The sequence below is a fragment of the Haematobia irritans genome, chromosome 3, assembly GCF_050003625.1.
Source record: "Haematobia irritans isolate KBUSLIRL chromosome 3, ASM5000362v1, whole genome shotgun sequence".
Lineage (NCBI taxonomy): Eukaryota > Metazoa > Arthropoda > Insecta > Diptera > Muscidae > Haematobia > Haematobia irritans.
Genome location: NC_134399.1, coordinates 57,551,779 through 57,577,119, shown reverse-complemented (window position 1 = coordinate 57,577,119; position 25,341 = coordinate 57,551,779). Strand labels below are relative to the sequence as shown.

General features: G+C 32.3%; 2 protein-coding genes across 4 annotated transcripts in view; one reads left to right on the top strand and one right to left on the bottom strand.

Moving 5' to 3' along the window:
* Positions 1-7,662: 7,662 nt before the first annotated feature.
* Positions 7,663-9,353, top strand: LOC142229336 (calcyclin-binding protein). Its single transcript, XM_075299890.1, has 3 exons — positions 7,663-7,820; positions 7,900-8,063; positions 8,153-9,353. Exons 1-3 carry the CDS (start codon positions 7,803-7,805, stop codon positions 8,649-8,651), a joined length of 681 nt encoding a protein of 226 aa, XP_075156005.1. The 5' UTR covers positions 7,663-7,802; the 3' UTR covers positions 8,652-9,353.
* A 2,298-nt stretch (positions 9,354-11,651) lies between these two features.
* The window catches only part of LOC142228443 (uncharacterized), a 61,973-nt gene continuing 48,283 nt past the window's right edge, over positions 11,652-25,341 (bottom strand). For all 3 annotated transcript variants that reach the window (XM_075298871.1, XM_075298872.1, XM_075298873.1), the window contains exons 6-8: positions 19,358-20,371; positions 19,238-19,297; positions 11,652-17,760 (exon numbers count right to left, since the gene is read on the bottom strand). In XM_075298871.1, the coding sequence (XP_075154986.1) occupies positions 16,788-17,760; positions 19,238-19,297; positions 19,358-20,371 (2,047 nt within the window). In that variant the 3' untranslated portion in view covers positions 11,652-16,787. The remainder of the gene's footprint in view (positions 17,761-19,237; positions 19,298-19,357; positions 20,372-25,341) is intronic.

The following is a 25,341-nucleotide window of genomic DNA, read 5'->3' as shown; positions in this document are numbered from 1 at the left end:
ACATTTCATCATGAATAGACTTACGATCTGCCACAACGTCGAATTTTCAGTGAATGGGCCCTAGAAAAGTTGGCAGAAAATCCGCTTTTTTATCGACAAATTTTGTTCAGCGATGAGGCTCATTTCTGGTTGAATGGCTACGTAAATAAGCAAAATTGTCGCATTTGGAGTGAAGAGCAACCAGAAGCCGTTCAAGAACTGCCCATGCATCCCGAAAAATGCACTGTTTGGTGTGGTTTGTACGCTGGTGGAATCATTGGACCGTATTTTTTCAAAGATGCTGTTGGACGCAACGTTACGGTGAATGGCGATCGCTATCGTTCGATACTAACAAACTTTTTGTTGCCAAAAATGGAAGAACTGAACTTGGTTGACATGTGGTTTCAACAAGATGGCGCTACATGCCACACAGCTCGCGATTCTATGGCCATTTTGAGGGAAAACTTCGGAGAACAATTCATCTCAAGAAATGGACCGGTAAGTTGGCCACCAAGATCATGCGATTTGACGCCTTTAGACTATTTTTTGTGGGGCTACGTCAAGTCTAAAGTCTACAGAAATAAGCCAGCAACTATTCCAGCTTTGGAAGACAACATTTCCGAAGAAATTCGGGCTATTCCGGCCGAAATGCTCGAAAAAGTTGCCCAAAATTGGACTTTCCGAATGGACCACCTAAGACGCAGCCGCGGTCAACATTTAAATGAAATTATCTTCAAAAAGTAAATGTCATGGGCCAATCTAACGTTTCAAATAAAGAACCGATGAGATTTTGCAAATTTTATGCGTTTTTTTTTAAAAAAAAGTTATCAAGCTCTTAACAAATCACCCTTTATATACTATATACTTTAAATTTCAAACTAATTACAAATAAACAACATAATGAACCAATGAATAATATGTATATACACAGAAACATTTTTGTTTCTTGAAATTAATAGATACAGGTAATTTTTATTGAACGTTCTTCTATCACTAAAATGATAGCACCAATCACAGAATTAATTGGCAATAAAAATATTATTGATTAAAATCTTGATTGATTTATTCGGAACCTTCAAAAAAATTTTAAATTGGTTCAATTAAAATTTTGATTGATTTTGGTAAAAAAACAAATTAATAGATGCAATCAATTATTTACTGTGTTATTCTTATTATTTATTTATAATTAATTTTCTTTTAGATGAAAAAATTTTCTTGTTCTTTTACATTTATTTAAAATTTAGTAAGTTTAGTGAAAAATAGCGCTGCCAACATTTTTTGAATGTTTACGGCGCTTCTGAGAATCCCCATCATGTCGAAAACAGTCGTTTACGATATCCAAAACTAGTGCCGTCACTTTTGAGAAATTGTACCACGCCAAGCTACTACAAAAAAGTATCGCATGAGTGCAATTATTAGGTGCCTTTTCAGATAAATTTAGAACGACGCCAATAAGAGCCCCTTCAAACTATCAGAAAAGGTGCTTTTTAAGATAGTTGTATAAGATGCTTATAAATTTGATTAAAAATTTATAATTTCTTATAAATATAACATTTATACGACTATCACAACACATTTACTCAAAAAATAGCGCCAAAATATTTCTAATTAAAAATTTTAAAATGGATTGAAGTTGACAACATAATCAATTTAAAAATTAATTGATATAATTAAAATTAATTAATTAAATTTAATTGAAATATCTTCAATAATGAATGATAGCATTTCAAAGTTCCATTTCATCGTCATCGCTACCACAGACTCGTAAGTGACACTGCAACAATCGCCAACTGTGATAGTATTTTGCCATCACTATTCGCATGAAAGTATTTTGCCATCACTATTGTTACAAGAGCCATTTGATATTTTGTGAAACACCGAGCACAACTAGCTTCTTATAATTTATTTAAATAAAAATGATAATGAAGTGCTGAAAACATAGTTATTTCGCTTATAATTGTGAAAGGTATATTGGTGAACAATTTTTGACTTTCCAAATGGAATAAAGTGATGGTTTTTCAAATATTTTTCCAGACACGCTGCCTCCATTGGGAATAAAAGCACTGGCTGATAGACGCTACAACATGTAGCTTCAACTTGTAACTCAACGTCAATCTTTTATTAATGCATAAAAATATGTTAAATGTAATGTGATAGTCGTATAAATTTTATATTTATAAGAATTTATAAATTTTTAATAAAATTAATAAACATCTAAACAATCGTGTTTTACTTGACCACAATGATTCTTTTACAACTATCTTAAAATGCACTTTGATTGTTTGAAGGGGCTCTTACTGGCGTCCTTATAAATGTATCCAGAAGGGCACCTTATAATTGCACTTATGCGATACTTTTTTGTAGTAACTTGGCGTGGTACAACTTCTCAATAGTGACGGCGCTTTTCCGAGAAGTTTTAGATATCGTATACGACTGTTTTCGACGTAATGGGGATTCTCAGAAGCGCCCCCAAATTCAAAAAATGTTGGCAGGGATCAGTCACAATTTTAATTGGGCATAAAAATACTCGACTAAAAATTAATTGATTTCATTAGCAAATTTCAATTAATTTTTAAATTGATGCAATTAAACTTTAATTGGTGTCATACTGTTCAATAATTTCCTAATTCACTTTATACTTTAATTAGAACGAGTAGGTTTCCAGTTTCAATCAAATTTTTAATTGAAAATATATTGGTGATATGTTGTTGTGCTCTTTTAGTTCCACACAGAGATGCAAAGTTTAAAACGATGTTATATAGCCACATATGAACCGATCTCGAGATGTAATTTTCTGAAGGCCTTAGATTGTTACTTTGCCCGCATAGTAATTAAATTTGATATAAAGGTGAGTACTAAGTTCGAGTTTTTCCGCTAAAGTGAAAACTAAATCAGTAAAAAAAAGGCATAAAATTATACACATTTGTTGCCAATTTTATTTTAACTTGATGGGGAATAGCCCAAAGCAAATTTTTACAAAATTTGTATTCCTTAAAATGGATTATTAAAGAAAAGTAATCATGAAGAAATGACGATTTTAGCGGCTAAACTCGAACTTAATACCCACCTTAAAGTGTTGAATTTTACTTGAAGGGCACTCTGCTAAAGTGAATTTTAAGATAGTTGTAAAAGAATCATTGTTGTCATTTAAATGTTAAACGATTATTTAAATTTTAATAAAAATTTATATTATATTTATTATTATTCCAAACTTTTATACGAATAAAAATGCATTGAATATACAGTGCACTCGCGGTAACGTGAACACCGCATAACGTGAACACGCTTTTTCTTACACTAACTACTCCGTAAAGCCTAGCACTAAGATCACGTTTGCCCACGAAAAACTGTTATATTCCATTAGTGCGGAAGAAAAGCGAAATCTTTGTTTTGAGCATTTTTAAACACATATTTATACAACCCTGAATTTTTCGCACGAAAAACTAGGCAGGCATATTATTTCGCATAATTAAGTTAACAGCCCTGCGATTGAGACTCTATTTACGGAGATAGATAAAGACATTCGTTTTTCGCAGAAACGAACTTAGTACTAAAAACATGAAATTTGACGTTAAAGGCATGATGGGGATTCTCAGAAGCGCCGTAAACTTCAAAAAATGTTGGCAGGGAACGTGAACTAATTAAAACCAAGAGAGTTCACGTTATCGAATTTCAGAACAAAACATATCCATATTCGGGAGTTTTACACGTTCTAGTGTGATAGTCTTTTATTTTTGTTATTAGTAAACTTAAAAACTTGATTTAGTTTCATGAAAAAATTAAAAAAAAAAACAAGAGATCGGAAAAATATCAGTGGGTATGTAGTTGTTATAAAGCAATTTAAATTAATAATAAAAATTCAGGAAAAAAGCCAGACTAAATCAATGCAATTATTAGGTGCCTTTTCAGATAAATTTAGAACGACGCCAATAAGAGCTCCTTCAAACTATCAGAAAAGGTGCTTTTTAAGATAGTTGTATAAGTAAAACACGATTATTTAGATGCTTATTAATTTTATTAAAAATTTATAATTTCTTATAAATATAACATTTATACGACTATCACAACACATTTAACATACTTTTTTGCATTAATAAAAGAATGATGTTGAGTAACAAGTAGCAAGTTACATGCTGCAGCGTGTATCAGCTAGTGTGTTTATTCTTGATGGAAGTAGCGTGTCTGGAAAAATATCTGGAAAACTATCATTTTATTCCATTTGGAAAGTCGAAAATTGTTCACCAATATACCTTTCACAATTTTAAGCAAAATAACTATGTTTTCGGCACTTCATTTTCGTTTTTATTTAAATAAATTATAATAAGCTAGCTGCGCTTGGTGTTTCACAAAATATAAAATGGCTCTTGTAACAATAGTGATGGCAAAATTTACAAAAAAGTACATTTCGTACTTTTTGATAAGTTTCACCCATCACAGTTGGCGATTGTTGTAGTGTCACTTATGAGTCTGTGGTAGCGATGAAGATGAAATGGAACTTTGAAATGCTGGCAGGGTTATCGCGAGTGCGCTGTAATGTCTTAACAAAGGAATTATGTTGATTTATAAGTTGCAATTCTTCTATATTCGGCTGATGCTCCAGCGTCTACCACTGATTATTCTTGATGGAGGCAGTGTGTCTGGAAAAATATCTGAAAAACTATCATTTTATTCCATTTGGAAAGTCGAAAATTGTTTACCAATATTCCTTTCACAATTTTAAGCGTAATAACTATGTTTTCGGCACCTCATTTTCGTTTTTATTTAAATAATTTATAATAAGCTAGTTGCGCTTGGTGTTTCACAAGATATAAAATGGCTCTTGTGACGATGGCAAAATACTTTCATGTACATTTCGTACTTTTTGATACGTTTCCCCCATCACAGTTGGCGATTGTTGTAATGTCACTTATCAGTCTGTGGTAGCGATGTGTATAAAATGGAACTTCAAAATGCTGACAGGTTGTCTGTTTTTATACCGTAAACCACATAGTGGTCAGGGTATAATAAGTTTGATCGGCCAAAAAATGTGCCTACCAGAAATATTGATTTTAGACCCCATAAAATATATACCGATCGACTCAGAATCACCTCCTGAGTCGATCTAGCGCTTGGTGTCCGTCCGTCCGTCTGTCCATGTATTTGTTGTTCACAGGATTCCGGTCGCAATTATTAACCGATTTTGATGAAATTTGGTACAGGGAGTTTTTTGGGCACAAGGACGAACGCTATTGAATTTGGGAGAAATCGGATCAAATTTAGATATAGCTCCCATATATATGTATTTCGACAAATGGGGTCACGTTGCGCGTTTTTTTAAACGGATCGTCACCAAATTTGGCAAAAGGTAATCCTTTTCATCGCCCTTCAAGTCTGCCAAATTTTTATTTCTGTGGAATTTTTTCTCAAAATTTTATTTCTATATAATTTATTGTCAAAATTTTATTTCTATAGAAATATTAATTACAAAAATTTGTTTATAGAAACTTTTTCCACAATTTTATTTTTATAGAGATTTAACAAAAAAGATTACTAATTTGTGGTGGTAATACAAATTTATATTCTAAGTTAAATACGTTGCATATTCATGTTTTAAGATAATAAAGTACTTACGATATGGTCACACTGAGCAAATATTTGACAGAAATCAAAACAACATTCGTCGTCACAGTCAAACCAGCAATCATTTTTAGCTCATATTGGATGCAATACATCACAATAGGAGTATTTTCCAAAAACGGTATCCAGATATTTAGAAAGTGCTCCAGGAAAAAAGTTTGACACTCATTTTGGGCAAATATTTGCCTAGTGTGACCATACCCTTAGAATCATTTTTGTTTTGTAAAATTTTTTAAATTTAAAGAAAAATATAGTAGGGAAAATTGTTTGGTAATGTATGGGAAAGTAGGGAACTGTTTTTGTCCTTGTAGGGTAAACCGAACATTTTCCGTGGCAACATTGACTATGAGCTATAGTCAGATTGACACAAAGCACCCATAGACATGTACCCCTTAATTTTCTTATGGCGTTTTCTTTTCTTGTAAAAAATGCGCACTTTCTTTGCATTTCATTTCATTTTCATTTATTATTCTCCAAAGTAATATACACAAAGCCAAACCTGGCCTAATTAACAATATATTACAGATTTATGCGGTAATAAACTAACTACAATAACAGGTTTATTAAGAAAAAATATTTAAAAAAAAAATCTAAAAGAATTTAATAACAATTAAGCTAATAAATAAATATATAATAAAAATATTAGAATTAACATAAAAAAAAAAAAAAATATATATATATATATATATATATATATATATATATATATATATATATATATATATATATATATACATATATATATATATATATATATATATATATATATATATATATATATATATATATATATATATATATATATATATATATATATATATATATATATATATATATATATATATATATATATATATATATATATATATATATATATATATATAAATTAATTTTTTTTTTAAATTAAAAAAAAGAAGACAAGACCTTGGCTCCCCAGCCTACAACAATAAAGAAATAAAAAAATATGTGAAATTATGGTCCATTATTGATGACTAGAAAAAGAAATGATTTTTATCATTGAATACATTCTTTTAAATGAAGAAAATGTCTTCGAGAAAATTCCTTAGTAGAATAAGAAAACTTTCTTAAATGAAGCGGAAGATGATTCCAGATTCTAGCGACACGCACTGTAAAAGATCGATCACAAACAGCCGTATTAAAGCGAGGGAAAATTATCTGCGGATTTCTGATTGACCTTGAAAAAATAAAACGGCTTCGGAGCAGAAGTGGAGAACCCGTATTTACTAGCCTATAAAACAACATCAAAACCTTATGCTCAATATACATAGGAAAAGGCACCCCTAGAAACTCTAATACACTGCCCGTAGTGTGATCATTGCGCCTTAAAGAGAAAACAAACCGGACAATCATATTCACTATTCGTTGTAGCCTACTAAAACAAGCCAAATTCGCACCTGATACTACTTCAATACAGTAATTAACAGAAGACATTAGTAATGAAAACCTCAAACTCTTCCTAATATGAACTGGCATAAACATTTGCCCGGAAAATTTACTTTTTAGGTTCTTTTCTAAAAAAAGCAGGCAAAAGTGCGAAAAGGCTTCGCATTCTGTTGTGAAAATAGCGCCACGCATAGAGACAAATTACGGGCATTTTCAGCACTGCCTACAAACGAGAGTGCTGCGATTGCCCTGTTTCCTTCTTTGAATTCTTTTCTGCCCGCTGAAATGATAGCATTTTTTAAAAATGCGCATTCTGTACAGACAAAATGAAGGCAAAGCCCTTTTTTCAGAAAAGAAAACACCATTAAATATGCAACTATCTCCCAGACCTATAAATTACCCCACAAATGCTTATGATTACTACTTCTGTAATGGTGGTTTAGGGTATGATATAGTCGGCCCCGCCCGACTTTCTACTTTACTTACTTGTTTGTTTAGAACACGATTTTCTCAACAATTTCTCAACTTGAAAAAATGTTTGAAAATTTGTTGAAATTGAGCAATTTTCAAACGTTTGTGTTTAGTGGGTGCCCATTAGATAATCCTACCAGAAATCTTGTGTGCACGGCCCATATGGCCAAATAAAATCAAACAAATGTTGAAAACGGTAAATACTTAACAATGGCAACACTGCATCATTCATTTCTTTGCTGATTCCCGAATATTCCATTATTTATTGAATCTTTCAAAGATATCGTTAAAACATTCACTCTGAAAGAAAAAAAAATAGAACAAAATCAAAAATGTCCCTTGCGGAAGAGGTAAGAACTAGTTGCGACAAAATGTTTAAATGCCTAGTAGAAAAGTGGAAAATACATTACGTTGTTTGAAACATTGCAGTTGAAAAAAGATTCGGAGGAGATCACCAAATTTTTGGCTGAGGCAACCAGAAAACGGGTTAAGGATGCCCTGGTTAAAGCCAAAGCTGAAGTTGATCGTGAAATAGTTAACCTGGAAATGAAAGAAAAACAAGCTGCAGAACGTAAGGAAGCAGGACCTAAAAGGTGGGTAATCCAAATCCAATGCAAAACAAAACAATCGATATTCTTTTGTTTACATTCACACGTGCGTTTTGTTTTTATTTGCAACGTAGATTCTATGCGGAATTGAATGAATACGGCTGGGACCAAAGTGAGAAATTTGTAAAAATATTCGTTACATTGGATGGCATCCAAAATATCGATGAATCAGCGGTCGTTGTTGAGTTCACAGAAAATTCATTGAATTTGAACATAGAGAATTTCAATGGCAAGGATTATGTACTGGTAGTCAAAAATCTAGTTTTTCCCATAGATGTGGCAAATAGTTATCGAAAAATCAAAACTGGAATGGTGGCAATTTACATGAAGAAGAAACTCGAAGGTAAACATTGGCCTTGTTTGACATCGATAGAAAAACGCCTGAAAGATCAGGCTGATACAGAGTTGAAGCAAGCCAGCGAAAATCCCAATGATGCCCTGGTTAATATCATGAAGAAAATGTATAATCAAGGCGATTCGAAAACAAAACAAATGATAGCCAAAGCTTGGACCGAAAGCCAGGAGAAAGTTGGCAAAGGGGAACACAATCTAATGGAGTCTACATTTGGTTAATTGGTCAAATGCTACAATTTCAATTAGGATTGTTGGTACAACAACCCTATACATTTCAAGGCAGCATCAAAACGGGTAATTATGCAGATTAATAACTCTTATGCCACAAATTTTTTATTGATAATGAACAGATATCTACGTTAAAATATCAATCCAATTTTGTGGTGCTTATCGGCCAACTTACTACTGAAGTCTAGAAATATTTCTATTACGATCCGTAATATCAAAATTTAAATAGAATTTCAAGTCAAATTCCTTGATCTGTTTCATCAATTCCGACATTTTCTGCGATAATCCGAAAGTTGGTGATTATATGTTTAACAAATATATACAAATAAGAAATCATAAATTTTCGTAAGTTTCGATATTTAAATGTTTAGATTAAAAAGTTTAGTCTAAAGCTTGAAAAATATATATTCATAAACTAAATCATTAATATGTTAATTATAACAATATTTATTATATATACAATACTATTCATGTATATCGCAAGTACAAATTATTATATGAAAATGTCATCTACAGTTTGTACATGAAATTACCACTCAGATGAAACATCTATGATGCTACGCCCCGTTTATTTTGCTCCATTTTAGAGAGACAATTGTTCCTTGTTCTATTAATTCCACATGATTACATTCATCATTACTTTGTTAGCCATAGGTAAATAACGTTAATAATAAAATTAAAAATGAAATAAAACGTTTTGCAGTTGTGTTTTCTTTGTTTATAGTGCAAATTGAAGAAAAATCTTTTGTTTTCTGCTTAATTTGGCACATGTATTGAAATCTAGTATGACTGTTCAAATTTCGATAATTTAACAGATGGCACCGAAATTGTAATTGGAAAAGTCAAAATAAGTTTCAATTTAAAAGTGAGTATTAAGTTCGAGTTTAGCCGCTAAAATCGCTAATGTGAAAACTAAATCAGTAAGGAAAATGCATGAAATTATACGTATTTGTTGAAAATTTTATTATAACTTGATGGGGAAAAGCCCAAAGCAAATTTTCACAAAGTTTTTATTCCTTAAAATGGATTATTAAAGAAAAGTAATCGTGAAAAAATGACGTTTTTAGCGGCTAAACTCGAACTTAATACCCACCTTAAATGTGGTCAATCTCTTGGAAGCAAATTCTGTTGTCGTGTTTCAAAGTGATTTGTTATTAATCTTATCTTAGCGACTTGACTTTTCCACTTTTATAAAATTTTGACAATTCGACTTTAACTACTGTGGTGGTGGAAAATTTTACCCCCTTTTTTAATTTACTGTGTGCTATTAAGCCTCGTTTTGTTTAACTAAAAGTCTAATATCTTTAATTTCTTATTTTAGCCATTTAAAAGCAAAAAAAAAAATCAAAAAATAAATTTCTAACATTTTCAAAGAAAATAAAGAGGTAAAATTTACCACCACCGCAGTATATATTTAACCTCGGTAGTTAAAGGTTAAATTTAAATCGCCGTACGGTTCAATTATGTATGGAACCCAAAAGGCCGACTCGATTTCGACAGCACTTCTCAATCGGATGATACAAAATAATGTTCAATGGCGCTATTGAATTATGGTTTTATGGCGTCAAAGAGTCGGATTATCTCATGCTTTAGTTTTTGTTGAATTAATGCCGGCTTATTAACGTAAATCTTTTCATTCGCATAACCGCAAATGGTGTCAAATCATATGATCTTAGCGGTTCAATTTGTCGCACGAAATAACCATTGTTTTTCCGTATTTCTTTTTAAGAAAAAAAAATATTATCTTCTGTTACCATTGACAACGTTTGCGGCTTTATGTCTGGAGCCAATAGCACTTTGTTAGAGAGAACACTTATTGGTCCCGTCGCCAAGTTGAGGTGGACGGCTCTTTAACCACATTATCGCCTATATCAGCAATATTTACTGCGATGCCAACTGTGCGAGCATGCATGAATATGTACTATGGAATTATGTACTATGTTAAATCTAAAATCTACTTCATTCCATAAATGTGGCAAATAGCTATCGTAAAATAAAAACTGGAATGGTTACATGGAGTTGAGGTGGATATCTCTTTAACCACATTATCGCGTATAGCAGCAATATTTACTGCAATGCCACCTGGCGGAGACGAATTTAGAAGATTACATCACAAAGTTTACGATTTGTATATATTCTCGAGCATTCCAAGATCCACTAATTGATTATCACTTCTAACTAAGTCTAGTATAGGACACGGCCAATTTGACATACAAATTTTAATAAAATCGTGGCTGTTATCGAGGAACCCATCAAAAACACGTCTACTGTTCACTTGCTATATATGTAACAGATTTATATAGATGGGCTGTCCGAGTCAAACACTGTTGACAGTTCCAAAGATTAAGAATACATGAAGAAAACTAGAACACTTTTACGTTTTTGTTTCTATCGTTTTAGTTTTCACCATCAATTAATTTTAATACTTAATGCTCTTCACGAACAACTTAAAATTAAATAGAAGAAAATAATTTTTGGAGTTGACACGTATTTTTATCAATGTTATATCTGTGACTTGACTCAATACCAAATCTACTCGACTCAATACCAGATTACTTGGCATATACAGTGAGTCTTACACGCATAGGTCCTTAGGTTAGGTTAGGTGACAGCCCGATGTATCAGGCTCACTTATTCAGTCCATTGTGATACCATATTGGTGAACTTCTCTCTTATCACTGAGTGCTGCCCGATTCCATGTTAAGCTCAATGACAAGGGACCTCCTTTTTATAGCCCGAACGGCGTTCCACATTGCAGTGAAACCACTTAGAGAAGCTTTGAAACCCTCAGAAATGTCACCAGCATTACTAAGGTGGGATAATCCACCGCTGAAAAACTTTTTGGTGTTCGGCCGAAGCAGGAATCGAACCCACGACCTTGTGTGTGCAAGGCGGGCATGCTAGCCATTGCACCAGGGTGGAGCCACGCAGAGTTCCTTGACCTTTTTAGTTAACATTCTGGTTTCACAATATAATAATAAACAATACCTGTTTTTAAGATTAGTAATCAGTTTTTATTTTGATAAATATATATATACGATTTGTTTTTATAAACTTTTAGCATTGGAATATTATATTCCATTTTCAAAATTTAAAATAATATGTCTGTGGAAAAAATAATAACTTTCGATTACAATGTGTGGACGTATGTATTCTCAAGGATATATTATTGTATCGATAATTTAATTACATAGTATACTGAGTCATGTGAAATTGGGATTCGTTAATTGCATTTTTAAGGTCGGTATTAAGTTTGCACTAAAATAGTTCAATAATTCAGCATAAAGAAAATAAACTTTTTGAGTTTTGGTGTGGATCATTTCCCTTCACGTTTTATAAGATTTTCAAAGAAATGTTATAATTTAGTACCCAGCTTAGTACCCAGCCTAAAGGGAAAATAAATTCAATTGTTCCCTCCTAATTGAAATGCAACCAAACAGATTTTAATTCCATAACACTGCTTTCATCCTCTGCGACTATGTAGTGAAGATGATGATCACAATTAACAGATACGGCCAATTATTCACAATGCTTCTTTCATTGAAGAAGAGACCATTAGTAAACTACGAAATAAAAGTATCGATATTTATAAAGGTGCTTACATACATATCTTCTCAACTAAATGCACTTGCCTTACTTAATTCTAAACAAAAAAAGTATATTTATATATAATTTTCTAATCACATATTCATAAAATGTGGACTGTTTGTGGATGTGTTTGGATTTTTGTTTGAATTCACATTTGCCTTTTCTACAACGATAAATGTATTCCATAAATTTATAAATAAATGTATTCCATACAAAAAAAAAAACTAATCATGTCTTTTTAAAACAAGTTATTTTGTAAAGAAACAAAAACTTTAAAAGTAAAACAGAAATACTACAAAAAATACCTTGGAGAAAATATGAACTAAATGTAAAATTATAACAGACTATAGTTATTCCAAAAAGGAAAGTATAGGAGAAAAAAGTAATTAAAATAGATATTCAAGAATAGCTGCAAAAAAGTTGCATTTGTTTATATGAAGTGAAGGAATGTTGATTTGATCTTTTTTTTTTTTTTGCCCCAGCTCTACTAAATTGCTCGGGGTTTCTAACATACAAATGTAGTCTTAAAACAATTATACATAAATCCTTGTGTGTTTGGACAATTAGGAGACATTTTACATAAATTAACTAAAAAAATGTATATATTAAAAATAAAAAAAAAATTATATAATTCGATAATGATGTGCTATGTCTACGAATAGATTATTATGATTGGAATTCGAAAACAAAATAAAAAACAGTCGCTGTATCTACATACATATACACATAAAAAATGATTAAGATTTAATTTCTTGTGAAAAAGTTTCCGAATCTTGTCTGGGGGTCTATTTTTCAAAAAACATATCCACCAAACTCATACAATAATTGAAATTTAATTTAGAAAAATTTATAAACAAGTAAACATTTCTATTATTTAATATAAATCGGTATTAGTTTGGCGATTTTTGGTAGCCTAACTTGAAATATAATTTTTTTTATTGATAAAAAATGAAAACAAAAAAAAAAGAATTTGTTTTCATACTTTCACATTTTTATATGCATGTAGTTAAAATATATGTATTTGTTTTCTTTAACTAGTAGTCATGAGAGGATTGGTTTTGTTCAGTTCATATATCAGTTAACATACAATAAGCCTTTTTTACTATGTTAATATATTTGTTATTCGCTTAAATTCTAATTAGTTACATATGTCTGTGAATATATTTTATTATGTAGGAGTATGGTTTTTAACTCTTTGATTTCGGAATTAATCATTAGTCTATTTAAAGGAAATGGAAATCTTTCTGGAACAGTTTTTGGTAAGAGACATGACAGGAACATTCGGGACATTCGGGACCACGGCTGCCACTCGAGCCTACTTTTGGCTCTACCGAAATTTGGAGCAATTTTTTCCAAAAAACTACCAAACAAAAAAAAAATATTTTGTCAAAATTTATTTATTTGTTTTATTTATTTATTTTTCTATATTTCTATAAAAAAAAATTAGCTGTCAAAATTTTATTTTTATAGATAATTTTGTCAAAATTTTATTTTTATAGAAAATTATGTCAAAATTTTATTTTTTATAGAATATTTTGTCAAATGTTTATTTTTTATAGAATATTTTGTCAAAATTTTATTTTTTTTGTTTAGTTTTCTTAGTTGACCCTTGGATATTTATAATTATTGGGATTTTTCGTTTGGCTTTAGGTCATGATAAATGAAAAATGATGTTGTAATTGTTTTTCATTGTTTTATTATTGAAATATTGCTATTTCGGATATTTCGATACACCTTCGGTGATCATCTTCAGCAAGATATTATATTTTACAAAGTAATAGACTTTCTCCTTGCAAAGCTCATATATATATGTTAGATATGAGCTTTGCAAGGAGACCTCAAGCCAAACGAAAAATCCCAATTTTATTTTTTATAGAATATTTTGTCAAAATTTTATTTTTATAGAAAATTATGTCAACATTTTATTTTTGTAGATTTTTTTTTAAATTTTATTTTTATAGAAAATTTTGTCAAAATTTTATTTCAATAGAAAATTTTGTCAAAATTTTATTTCAATAGAAAATTTTGTCAAAATTTTATTTCAATAGGAAATTTTGTCAAAATTTTATTTCTATAGAAAATTTCGTCAATTTTTTTTTATTGAAAATTTTGTTAAGATTTTATTTTTATAGAAAACTTTGTCAAATTTTTATTTTTATAGAACATTTTGTCAAAGAGGAATATTTTGTAAAATCTACCAAAACATGAAAAATTATACAAATCTACCAAACAGTAAAAAATCTACCATTTTTGGCAGAATTCTACCAACTGTGACAACCGTGTTCGGGAATTTTAAATACAATAATAAATAAATTAGTTGCTTTAGAAGTTTGTGTCTGCTGTAATGCTTACACTCATAGAAAAAAGTCTGCTAAAAACAGCAGTCGATGTCTGCTGTTATATTTTTGTACTTCAGGGCGTAATGAACAACAATTTATAAAATTTTCCCCAAAGCCTATTTAAGAACCAAAATTAGTTTTTGGTATATTTTTGCACTGTAAAAATATTGACCTAATATGGAAGATTATGCAACTTAAATTTTAGTACTCGAAATTTACGCAATGCAAAGGACAAAATTCTTTAAATTAATTACATTTTAATTAAAATAAAGTTTATAATCCTTGCTTCAAAAAATGTTTTCATTAAATTTGGGAGACAAATCTTGAAATTTTTCGTCCCTCTGTTGAAGTTGTAGATTTTTGAAGTAAGGCAAATGTTCCTTAAAATAAAGAAAAACATTTTTAATTTAAAGAAATCGTCTTTAACTCAACTTACATATTGCATTTTTAAATTTAAGATAAAAATGCTTCAAATATAGGCTAAGACTTATTTTAAGGATTTGAATCTTTGGTTTAAAGTTTTTTTTTAGCATTAAGATAACAGTTTTTACTTTGAAGTACTTGGCATAATTTGGATTTTGAAACTGGAATTTGTTTGTAAATGAATACCTTTAATAATATATCGCAAACAGAGAATAAAAATTCGATGAATGAGATCTATATCCAATCTTAATTTTATCGATCCTAGATTTAAAGTCAGGGAGGTCCCTTAAAAATGTTAAAATGTTTTAAAGAAGCCGCATCTTTGGCTCGGAATCAATACCAAAAATCCTTAAAGGAAGGTCAAAATCTTTGGATCCAAGTAAACTACGATCAGCAAACATTTTGTTTGCTGTTATGTCTCAATTCGATAAATATTCATATTTTTGGTCAAATACTATAGATATTCATAAAATATTGTGTTAATTATGTTAGGATAGCTCCTAAGTTGACATTATTATTTGTTTTAGCCAAAATAAAACATGTTTTAGTGTAATCGAGCTTCAAAAATAGCAGGAAATGTTTGCAATTTCAGCAAACAATGACTGCTGTCCCTTTTTCAGCAGACTTTCTGCTGTTTTAGCAGACTTTTCTGTTGTCCCTACTAACAAATTTCTTTGGGTGTAGTACTAATTTCGGATATCAACATTTATCACCGCGGACAGTGTTCCAAACATAGGGTAATTAATTTATTTGTTCGAAATACAACGCAAGCACATTCTACCGAACATATAAACATGTTCTACCAGAATTATATAAACATGTTCTTTTTATAGGGCGTATAACACTTTTTCATACGAAAAAGTGATATTTGTACTAGGCTTAAAAGGGAACAGTTTCGTTTGTTACAACAGAAGAATTTATACTACTTTTTTCGCTAAAAGTATTCCAACTATCGAAAAAATATTTGAAATTGAAAATTCGAATGTATAGAGCTTAACACAGAATCGGTCAGCACTAATAGGGTAATCTGTTAAACAACACAAAGGTAAACAGTCACCGTTTAGTGTTAAGTTTTATTATGATTGTTCTAAAATTTTACTCAAATAAAGGAATGGTCAGCAAACAATTGGCGCCATAAAATAACTTCTATAATATTTCATAAAGTAATATTAATAATATAAAAAAAACTATATTTTGTTCTGGAAAATCCGCTAACACTTTAAAGTTTCACATGTTGTTATTTGCTAAACCATAATTTACAAAAATATTACAGCAGACACAGACAATGTTTTGCAGATTTCTTCTATGAATCCACCATTTGGGCTTTCAAATATCGATTAGGCCGGAGCTAGAGTATGCATTAAAAATGTCGATATTTTGAAAATTTAAAGCTGGCACTTGTAAAGCAAGTACAGAGATGAAAAGGAAAGAAATGGATAGGGTAGGATTTCCCAAAAAGGCAGTCTAATGATTATCCCTAATGCGGTTGTTCTTGTAATACTTCTAATAATAGCTGCAATGGAAACAATAAAATATGCAATAAATATATCTGTATGTGTGTATGTAAGCTACAACTAGATTATTTCTATTTTGTAGGCTTTTGGCTATATCTAGATGTTCCCTACAATTGTTTCTTCTTTGTTGTTTTTGTCTAATCAATAATAATAATGTTGTTGTTGTTGTTGCTGTAATGCAATTGTTTTTGACTGAAATTTGTAACATCTCCTAAAAATAGCTGTTGTTTGTCTTTCTCCCTATGTATGTGTGAATGTATCGCTTAACGTGTAAAGGCACTAAGAAAATGACCGCCTCCCATATCGAATTGTTCATAACTTTCATCGGCTGATGAGGAAGCATTTTGTGCATTGGCTGCCGCTGCTGCTAGTGTAGCTACCGCAATGCTATTGTTAACTGCTGCTGCTGCAGCATTAGAGGTTCCAGCGGCCGCCTTAAGATGTTCCATGTCAATCAGTGGGGGCTTATCGCCAGGCTTCCAGCGCCTGTGTATGCCCATTGACTTTAATTTTTGACACACCGATGATGGTGAAATGGCATAGCCCTTTTCGGCTAGACGGGCTGAGACCTTCCAATACTGAATATTACTATCCTCCTTGATAAGTTCTAATATTTCTCGTGTGATTTCTTTGTCTCGCAACTCGCGTTCGGCTGCTTTGAGGCGACGCCGAGGATTTGGAAGTTTGTGGTCCTGTTGCCTCTTTTGCTGCTGTTTGAGTAGCATTTGTTGTTGTTTCTGCTCTTCAAGTTGTTGTTGCTGTAGTCTTTGTTGTTTTTGCTGTTCCAATTGTTGTTGTTGTTGTTGCAATTGTTGTTGCCTTTGCAGTAATTCCTGGATTTGTTGTTGCTGCTGCAGATGCTGTTGTTGCAGTTTTTGTTGATGCTCCAACTGCTGTTTGACTAATAAGGCCTGCTGTTGTCTTTCGTTTTCTGTTTCTCGGCGACTTCCTCCCTCGCTACCCTCCTCACTCATTCCACCGGCTGCCTCTTCATCCTGTTGTTTTGTCATGGTCATACGCATATCTCGTCGATTACGATAGGACAGCGGTACACCTTTGATAATGGCATCCCGTACTTTCCAAGCTGTCATTTGTGAGACATTCAAAGCCTTTGCAATTTCCATAGTTGATGCATTTTGGCCCACTAACATCTTAGCCATGGCATATTTTTCATCATCGATGAAAACATTGGGTTTACGAGGTTTCTTTTTGGCATTTGTTGCCTCATTTGATGTGCTGGAATGAGACGAAATGAAAAAAAAAACAATAAGATGGAATTCATTGGAATGTTGGTCATCACGTAAGTAAAAGCTTCTAAATAAGTAAACCTCCACATTAGAAGGGTATTATTAAAAGGATTGTAGGGATGCTTAACTTAAATCTTGGCCACTTCTAAGCTATATTCTAAAAATATGCGTAATATGGTCGTAATTAATTTAATTTATTCAGGTCTAGAAGAAATTGTCCAAGGCCAATGAGACTTGACGAATTTTAGTTAAAAAAGGTAATAGCTGACACAATAAAAACACCAGACTCTTAAGAAATGCATAACTCCATACCAGAGGATACCTCATTCAGACACTTATTGCACTGAAAAAAATATTGTTGTGAGGTCAAAGATTTCATGTCTTTAAAATACGAATACAAATTTTGCTTAGCATAGAAGACGCATTTCTCTAAAATAAAGTTATTTTCCTTGTCCAAAAGTCGATAAACTTTTCAATGAAGTCGTATTGTCCTTATAATTAAGTGATTTGACTTAAAAATGGGTATCTTAACATGAAAGAAAAAATTTATAGGCTAAGGTCAACTTGACTTTAATAATTCAGAAAAATTCTTTAAATTTAATGAAATTGTCTTTAAATTTGTTGTCTTTTTGCATCTTGACTACAAAGCAAAAAATCGTTCAAATTTAGGACATGTTTTTATAAACTTTATTTTAAAGAAGTTTTTTACTTCACACATAGCATAATTTCTACTGGAAGTCGAGTCCTAATTTGGAAAATAAAGTTACCGTTAACTCGTTTTTAAAGGACTTTGATAGCATATGAAGAAAAAAGCTGAGAAAGCGAAAAATTAAAATTTGCTTCCCAGAAGCAAGTACACAAAACCTAAATTTAAGAGAGAATTGTGTCTTAAAAGTATCCTTACTTGTATTCTCCGCTTCTTTGGCTCGGAATCAATACCAAATTGTTTAAAGTAAAGACAAAATCTTTGGAACCGAGTATGCTTTTTTTTCAGTGTGGGTGGAATTGCTTTGCGAAGATTACCATAGAATCAGATACAAAGAATGTCATGTAAAAATGTATATTCGGACTCTGGAACATGTCGTAGTAGAAAGAATTGAAGATAACAATTAGCTGTCGCTACGAACCAGGAGGATCGACTTGCATAAGAATTCCAGAGAAGAAGCATACGAATCTAGGATAGAACCCTTTGTATGTAAGGCACCACAATGGGTACCTCTAAGTATTTATCCTGCACACAAAAGAAATACTAAATTAACTTTTAAATGGCGTACATCCAGTGTTCGAGTTAGTTAAAAAAATGAGTGCCGGAGCACACATGACGCTAGGCAACCCTTTCTCGAAAGCTGTGGGTTGTTTTGAATTGCATATACTTAACTGTGGTGTCATATAGTGTAAGCCCCCCCTTCGCCTACCCTACCATTCTAACCTAACCTTAAATTATCAATATATTCCGCAATACTTACGTTTCATTATTTTGCATTGATGATATTGGTCGAATGGAAAGATTAACCGGTAATTGATTGCTAAAATAATGAAAGAGCATGGATTACATTTGAATCGGATTTTTTATTTAATGAACTTACATGGCAGCAGCAACTGCTGGTGATAATTGTGATATTAGGGACAATTTTTGATGTGATTCCCGATCATCGGTATGGGTGAGAGAATTCAAATTATTTTTCAAATAGGTTTGTTCTAGTTGTTGTTGTTGCTGTTGTTCATGACTATTAACACCACATTCAGTCTCTTGTTGTTGGCGAAGATAGTGATGATCATCATGGATTTCACTATCTTCCTCTCTACTCTCCGTACCATCTTCCTCATCGTCGTCAGCATCAACATTGTTCAGTACGACTGCGCTGTTGGCGACTTGTTGTTGATGATGTCCCCTTTGAGTATATTCTTTGTTCGCATTTAAATCCATAAGTCTTTGTTGTTGTACTACCGATATTGTATTGTGGAACTTTTGTTCTATGGCTTGTTGCTGTTGCAACTGCAATTGTTGTTGCTGATGTTGATTCTCATTTGCCGTTTTTGTGGTTGATGTTGTTGCTCGTTGGATAACTGATGTAGCAACGGCCAAATTGTTATTGTTTCTCATTGCTTGGACTGATTGTTCCTGCAACATCCGCATATGAATTTGTCCTTCGCGCAAAAGCTGTTGCTGCTGGTCTCGCAACTCTTCATGGTCATCAATATCGGCATGATTATTTTCGACTTCATCATCTTCGGTATCGGCATTCTCACTTTTAATATGCTCAGTAAATGGATGATGATTTAGAAAATTGTTAGTCTTGTGCACAGTTTCTGTGGTCTCTTCGGCATTCTCTTCAATAACTGCTGTGGCAGTAGCATTGTCCGCATACTCATTATTATCCTCATCCTCCTCAGGTGGATCAATGACACGCTCATGTAAGCTTACACCATTGACCAAACTTTTACGCAGACGCCAAGCAAATGTACGGGATATATTCAATTCATTGGCTATGACCGTGGTTGTAGCCTCGCGCAAAATTAATTGCTTGGCCAATGCTATTTTGCGAGCATCTAATTTGATTCGAGTGCGTCCCTTTCGTTTGTTATTGGACATCATAAGCCTGCAAAACAAAAAAGAGACAAACACCTATGAGATGGTAACCAATAGAATGGTCTCTAGAATGAGACACCTAATTATTGCGCTCGTCATAATTTTACACTAAAACAAGTATATACGGCCGCAAGTTCGGCCAGGCCGAATCTTATGTACCCACCACCATGGATTGCGTAGAAACTTCTACGAAAGACTGTCATCCACAATCGAATTACTTGGGTTGTGGTATCTTAAAACTTCTTATTCCTGCATGGTTGTTGGATACCATATACTAACATCACGTACCAAATTTCAACCGAATGGGAAGAATTTTGCTCTTCCAAGGGGCTCTGGAGGTCAAATCTGGGGATCGGTTTATATGGGGCCTATATATAATTATGGACCGATATCGACCAATTTTTGTATGGGAGTTTGAGGCCATATATTAACACCACGTACCAAATTTCAACTGAATCAGATGAATTTTGGTCTTCCAAGAGGTTCGGAGGTCAAATCTGGTGATCGGTTTATATGGGGGCTATATATAATTATGAACCGATGTGGACCAATTTTTGCATGGTTGTTAGAGACCATATACTAACATCACGTACCAAATTTCAGCCGGATCGGATGAAATTTGCTTCTCTTAGAGGCCTCGCAAGCCAAATCGGGGGATCGGTTTATATGGGGGCTATATATAATTATGGACCGATGTGGACCAATTTTTGCATGGTTGTTAGAGACCATATACTGACACCATGTACCAAATTTCCGCCGGATCGGATGAAATTTGCTTCTCTTAGGGGCCTCGCAAGCCAAATCGGGGGATCGCTTTATATGGGGGCTATATATAATTATGGACCGATGTAGACCAATTTTTGCATGGTTGTTAGAGACCATATACTAACACCATGTACCGAATTTCAGCCGGATCGGATGAAATTTGCTTCTCTTAGGGGCCTCGCAAGCCAAATCGGGGGATCGGTTTATATGGGGGCTATATATAATTATGGACCGATGTGGACCAATTTTTGCATGGTTGTTAGAGACCATATACTAACACCATATACCAAATTTCAGCCGGATCGGATGAAATTTGCTTCTCTTAGAGGCCTCGCAAGCCAAATTTTGGGGTCCGTTTATATGGGGGCTATACGTAAAAGTGGACCGATATGGCCCATTTGCAATACCATCCGACCTACATCAATAACAACTACTTGTGCCAAGTTTCAAGTCGATAGCTTGTTTCGTTCGGAAGTTAGCGTGATTTCAACAGACGGACGGACGGACGGACGGACGGACGGACATGCTCAGATCGACTCAGAATTTCACCACGACCCAGAATATATATACTTTATGGGGTCTTAGAGCAATATTTCGATGTGTTACAAACGGAATGACAAAGTTAATATACCCCCCATCCTATGGTGGTGGGTATAAAAAATTTGTTATTCATAACATCAAAAGAGTTCGTTACAACAGCAGTTTTTATCAGCCTAACAAGGGAAAGCAGTCAATGTAGTTATTTCAACAAACATATCCGTTAGCTAAAACACCAAACATTTCCTCTGCTGAAATGGGCATGAGAGATTTAGCGGAATACAAACAATTTCTAACATATAACTACCCAGAAAAAAGTACCACCAAAATATTTCAAATTAAATGTTTGATAGAAGTTAATAACGCAACCAATTAAAAACAAGTAAGTAAAGTCTAAAGTCGGGCGGGGCCGACTATATTATACCCTTCACCCCTATGTAGGTCATTTGTGTTACCATCTCAACTACTTCACAAGAATTAAAATTTAAATCGGCTAACGCTATCCAGTTAATTGGAGGAAACTTCCATTGAAAATGGGTCTAAAATGTGTAACAGTCTACCATAACATATTTCCCCAACTCTGGTGTACGTATATATGGGAGCTATATATAATCTGAACCGATTTTGAATAATAATTCGGCTATCTATGCGAAATTTCATGGGAGTATAACTTTGGCCCCCTGGTCATTTGAGTGCAAATCGGACGGAAGATATATATGGGAGCCATATCTAAATCTGAACCGATTTCAACCAAATTTGGCACAATTACCGATAGTACTAAACGTACTCCTTGTGCGAAATTTGAAGCAAATCACGGCAAAACCCTGGATTTTGAGGCCATATAAGTCCAAATCGGGCGAAAGATATATATGGGAGCTATATCTAAATTCGAACCGATTTCAACCAAATTTACCAAGCATTGGTAGAATGTCAATTCTACCCTCTCTGCAAAATTTCACGAAGATCGGTAGTAAACTTTGGCCTCTGTGGTCATATGAGTCTAAATAGGACGAAAGATATATATGGGAGCTATATCTAAATCTGAACCGATTTGGCTGATATTATGCAAGATTTTCGAGATTCATATAATATTTGGATGTACGGTATTTTAAGAAAATCGGTTGATAAACACGATAACTATGACCAAATCGGGGACAAATATATATGGCAGCTATATCTAAATCTGAACCGATTTTTTCCAAAACCAATAGCGATTGCCTCTGTCCCAAGAAACGGCCCTATGCCAAATTTGAGGACGATCGGACTTAAATTGCGAGCTGTACTTTGTGCACAAAATTACATATACAGACAGATGGACGGACAGACAGACATACGGACATCGCTAAATCGACTCAGAATTTAATTCTAAGCCGATTGGTATAGTAAAAGATGGGTCTATGACCACTATTTCTTGGCGTTACATACAAATGCACAAACTTATTATACCCTGTACCACAGTAGTGGTGAAGGGTATAAATATTGATACAATTACATTTTTAGTCAAATTAAAGGCCGGTTAAGAAAATTATGATTTTTACGTTTTTATTTAAAATATTAATTGTCCCAAGTAAAATGTTAATCAAATAAAAATGTATTTCCCAATTAAAAATATATGTAATTGAATTAGTTTCTGTATACATACACAAAGAAAAAAGTTTTGATTCCATCGCGAAATTTATTGATTCAATTAATATCTTTATTGAAATATTTAATAGAAATAAAATATATACTTGATTGAAATGCCGTTCGGACTCGGCTATAAAAAGCAGGTCCCTTGTCATTGAGCTTAACATGGAATCGGGTAGCACTCAGTGATAAGAGAGAAGTTCACCAATGTGGTATCACAATGAACGAAATAGTCTAAGTGAACCTGATACATCGGGCTGTCACCTAACCTACTTGATTGAAAAGTTAATTGATCTTTCGGCACTTTCAATTATTTTATTAATTGATTTTATTAAAAATGTAATTGATATTGGTCGGAAACTACAATATTTTTTATTTATAATTATTTTACCATTAGATGGAATAATTTTCTTACAATTTTAATAATTAATATAGAGTTTTAATTTTATAAGAGTTTATACTCTTACATGAGTTTTCCGAGTACAATTATGGTTAGATTTTTTTTCCTAACAAACTTTTCAAATATATCCTTTTATATAATTAAAAAATGAGTAGTTTTTAATTTATTAGTTTATTTGTTTTCTGATGTTTTTTTCTATTCTATTTTTTTCTATTATATTAATTATTTCGTTATGATAATGTATTGATTTTCATTACTAGCTTTCTACGTTAGCAATGTTGATTTACTCATAGAGTAGTTTCATATTCATGTTGAATCGCATCATGTTTTTTTATTGAGTCTTATTTTTAGTTAATTAATTTTTTAGAATTAAATTTTTTATTATTTTTTTATATCAATATTTTTAATTATAGTATATTCGCTTTTGAATCGGATCAAATTTAAATAGAGCTCCATATATATGTATCGCCGATTTCGACAAATGAGGTCCAATTGCGCTCCCACATATATGTTTCGCCCGATATTGAAAAAATTGCCCCTGCTGCTGTTATGCCTCAGTTCGATAAATATTCTGATTTTTGGTCAAATACTCTAGATATTCATAAAATATTGTTTTAATTATGTTAGGATAGCTCTTAAGTTGACTTTTTTATTTGTTTTAGCCAAAATAAAACATGTTTTAGTGTAATCGAGCTTCAAAAATAGCAGGAAATGTTTGCTATTTCAGCAAACAGTGACTGCTGTCCCTTTTTCAGCAGACTTTCTGCTGTTTTAGCAGATTTTTCTGCTGTCCCTACTAACAAATTTCTTTGGGTGTACGATTGGTTCAGGGTGTGATATAGTCAGCCCAACTTTATACTTTACTTGTTTTTATTTTATAATTAATTATGTGATTGATACTCTAATTTTCGTGATTGAAAAAATTTCAATTTAAAAATCAATTCAATCAATTTGTTTGAAAAAAAAAACTGTGTGTAAAAATGTTTATATAATTACAAGGCAGATTTAGTAAGGTAGTTTTAGTATTACAAAAACAAAAATGTCAGTCGCCATATTGAAACTTTGATTGTCAGTCAAATTGAATTAAATTTCTCACTTGTTGAACAATATGTTCAACAAGTTGGAAATTTAAAATAGAGAAAATCTGGAAATGATCGATGTATGCTTCGAAATATGATACGGTCTACAAGAATAATTGAAGTAATTCTTACCATCAATTATGAGGATAATTTATTTCCATACTTTTCTGTCATAAATTTAAAGCAAATTGAAAATTCAAAATTTTTGGTATAAAATAATTTTATTTTGAATTTTCACAATTGTCTATTAAACATTGGCGTAGCTAGCAACATTTTCGTAGGGGGTAAAAGCTACGATGTGTGCTCATTGTGAAGATACCTCAAAAAGAGAAAAAATAAATTCTTATAGATGGGAAGAAACCATAATATTTAATTCAATGATATATAATCATGATTTGAAGAAATACTGAATGGTATTTGGTAGGGGGAGATGAAAAACCCATAAAACCCCTTTAGCTACGCCTATGCCATTAAGCAGATACCGACAATCAAAGTTCTGCTCAAATGAAAAAATTGTAATCATCTGATAGCTTGAAACTACCTTCCTAAATATACCTTGATATAATTACAAGA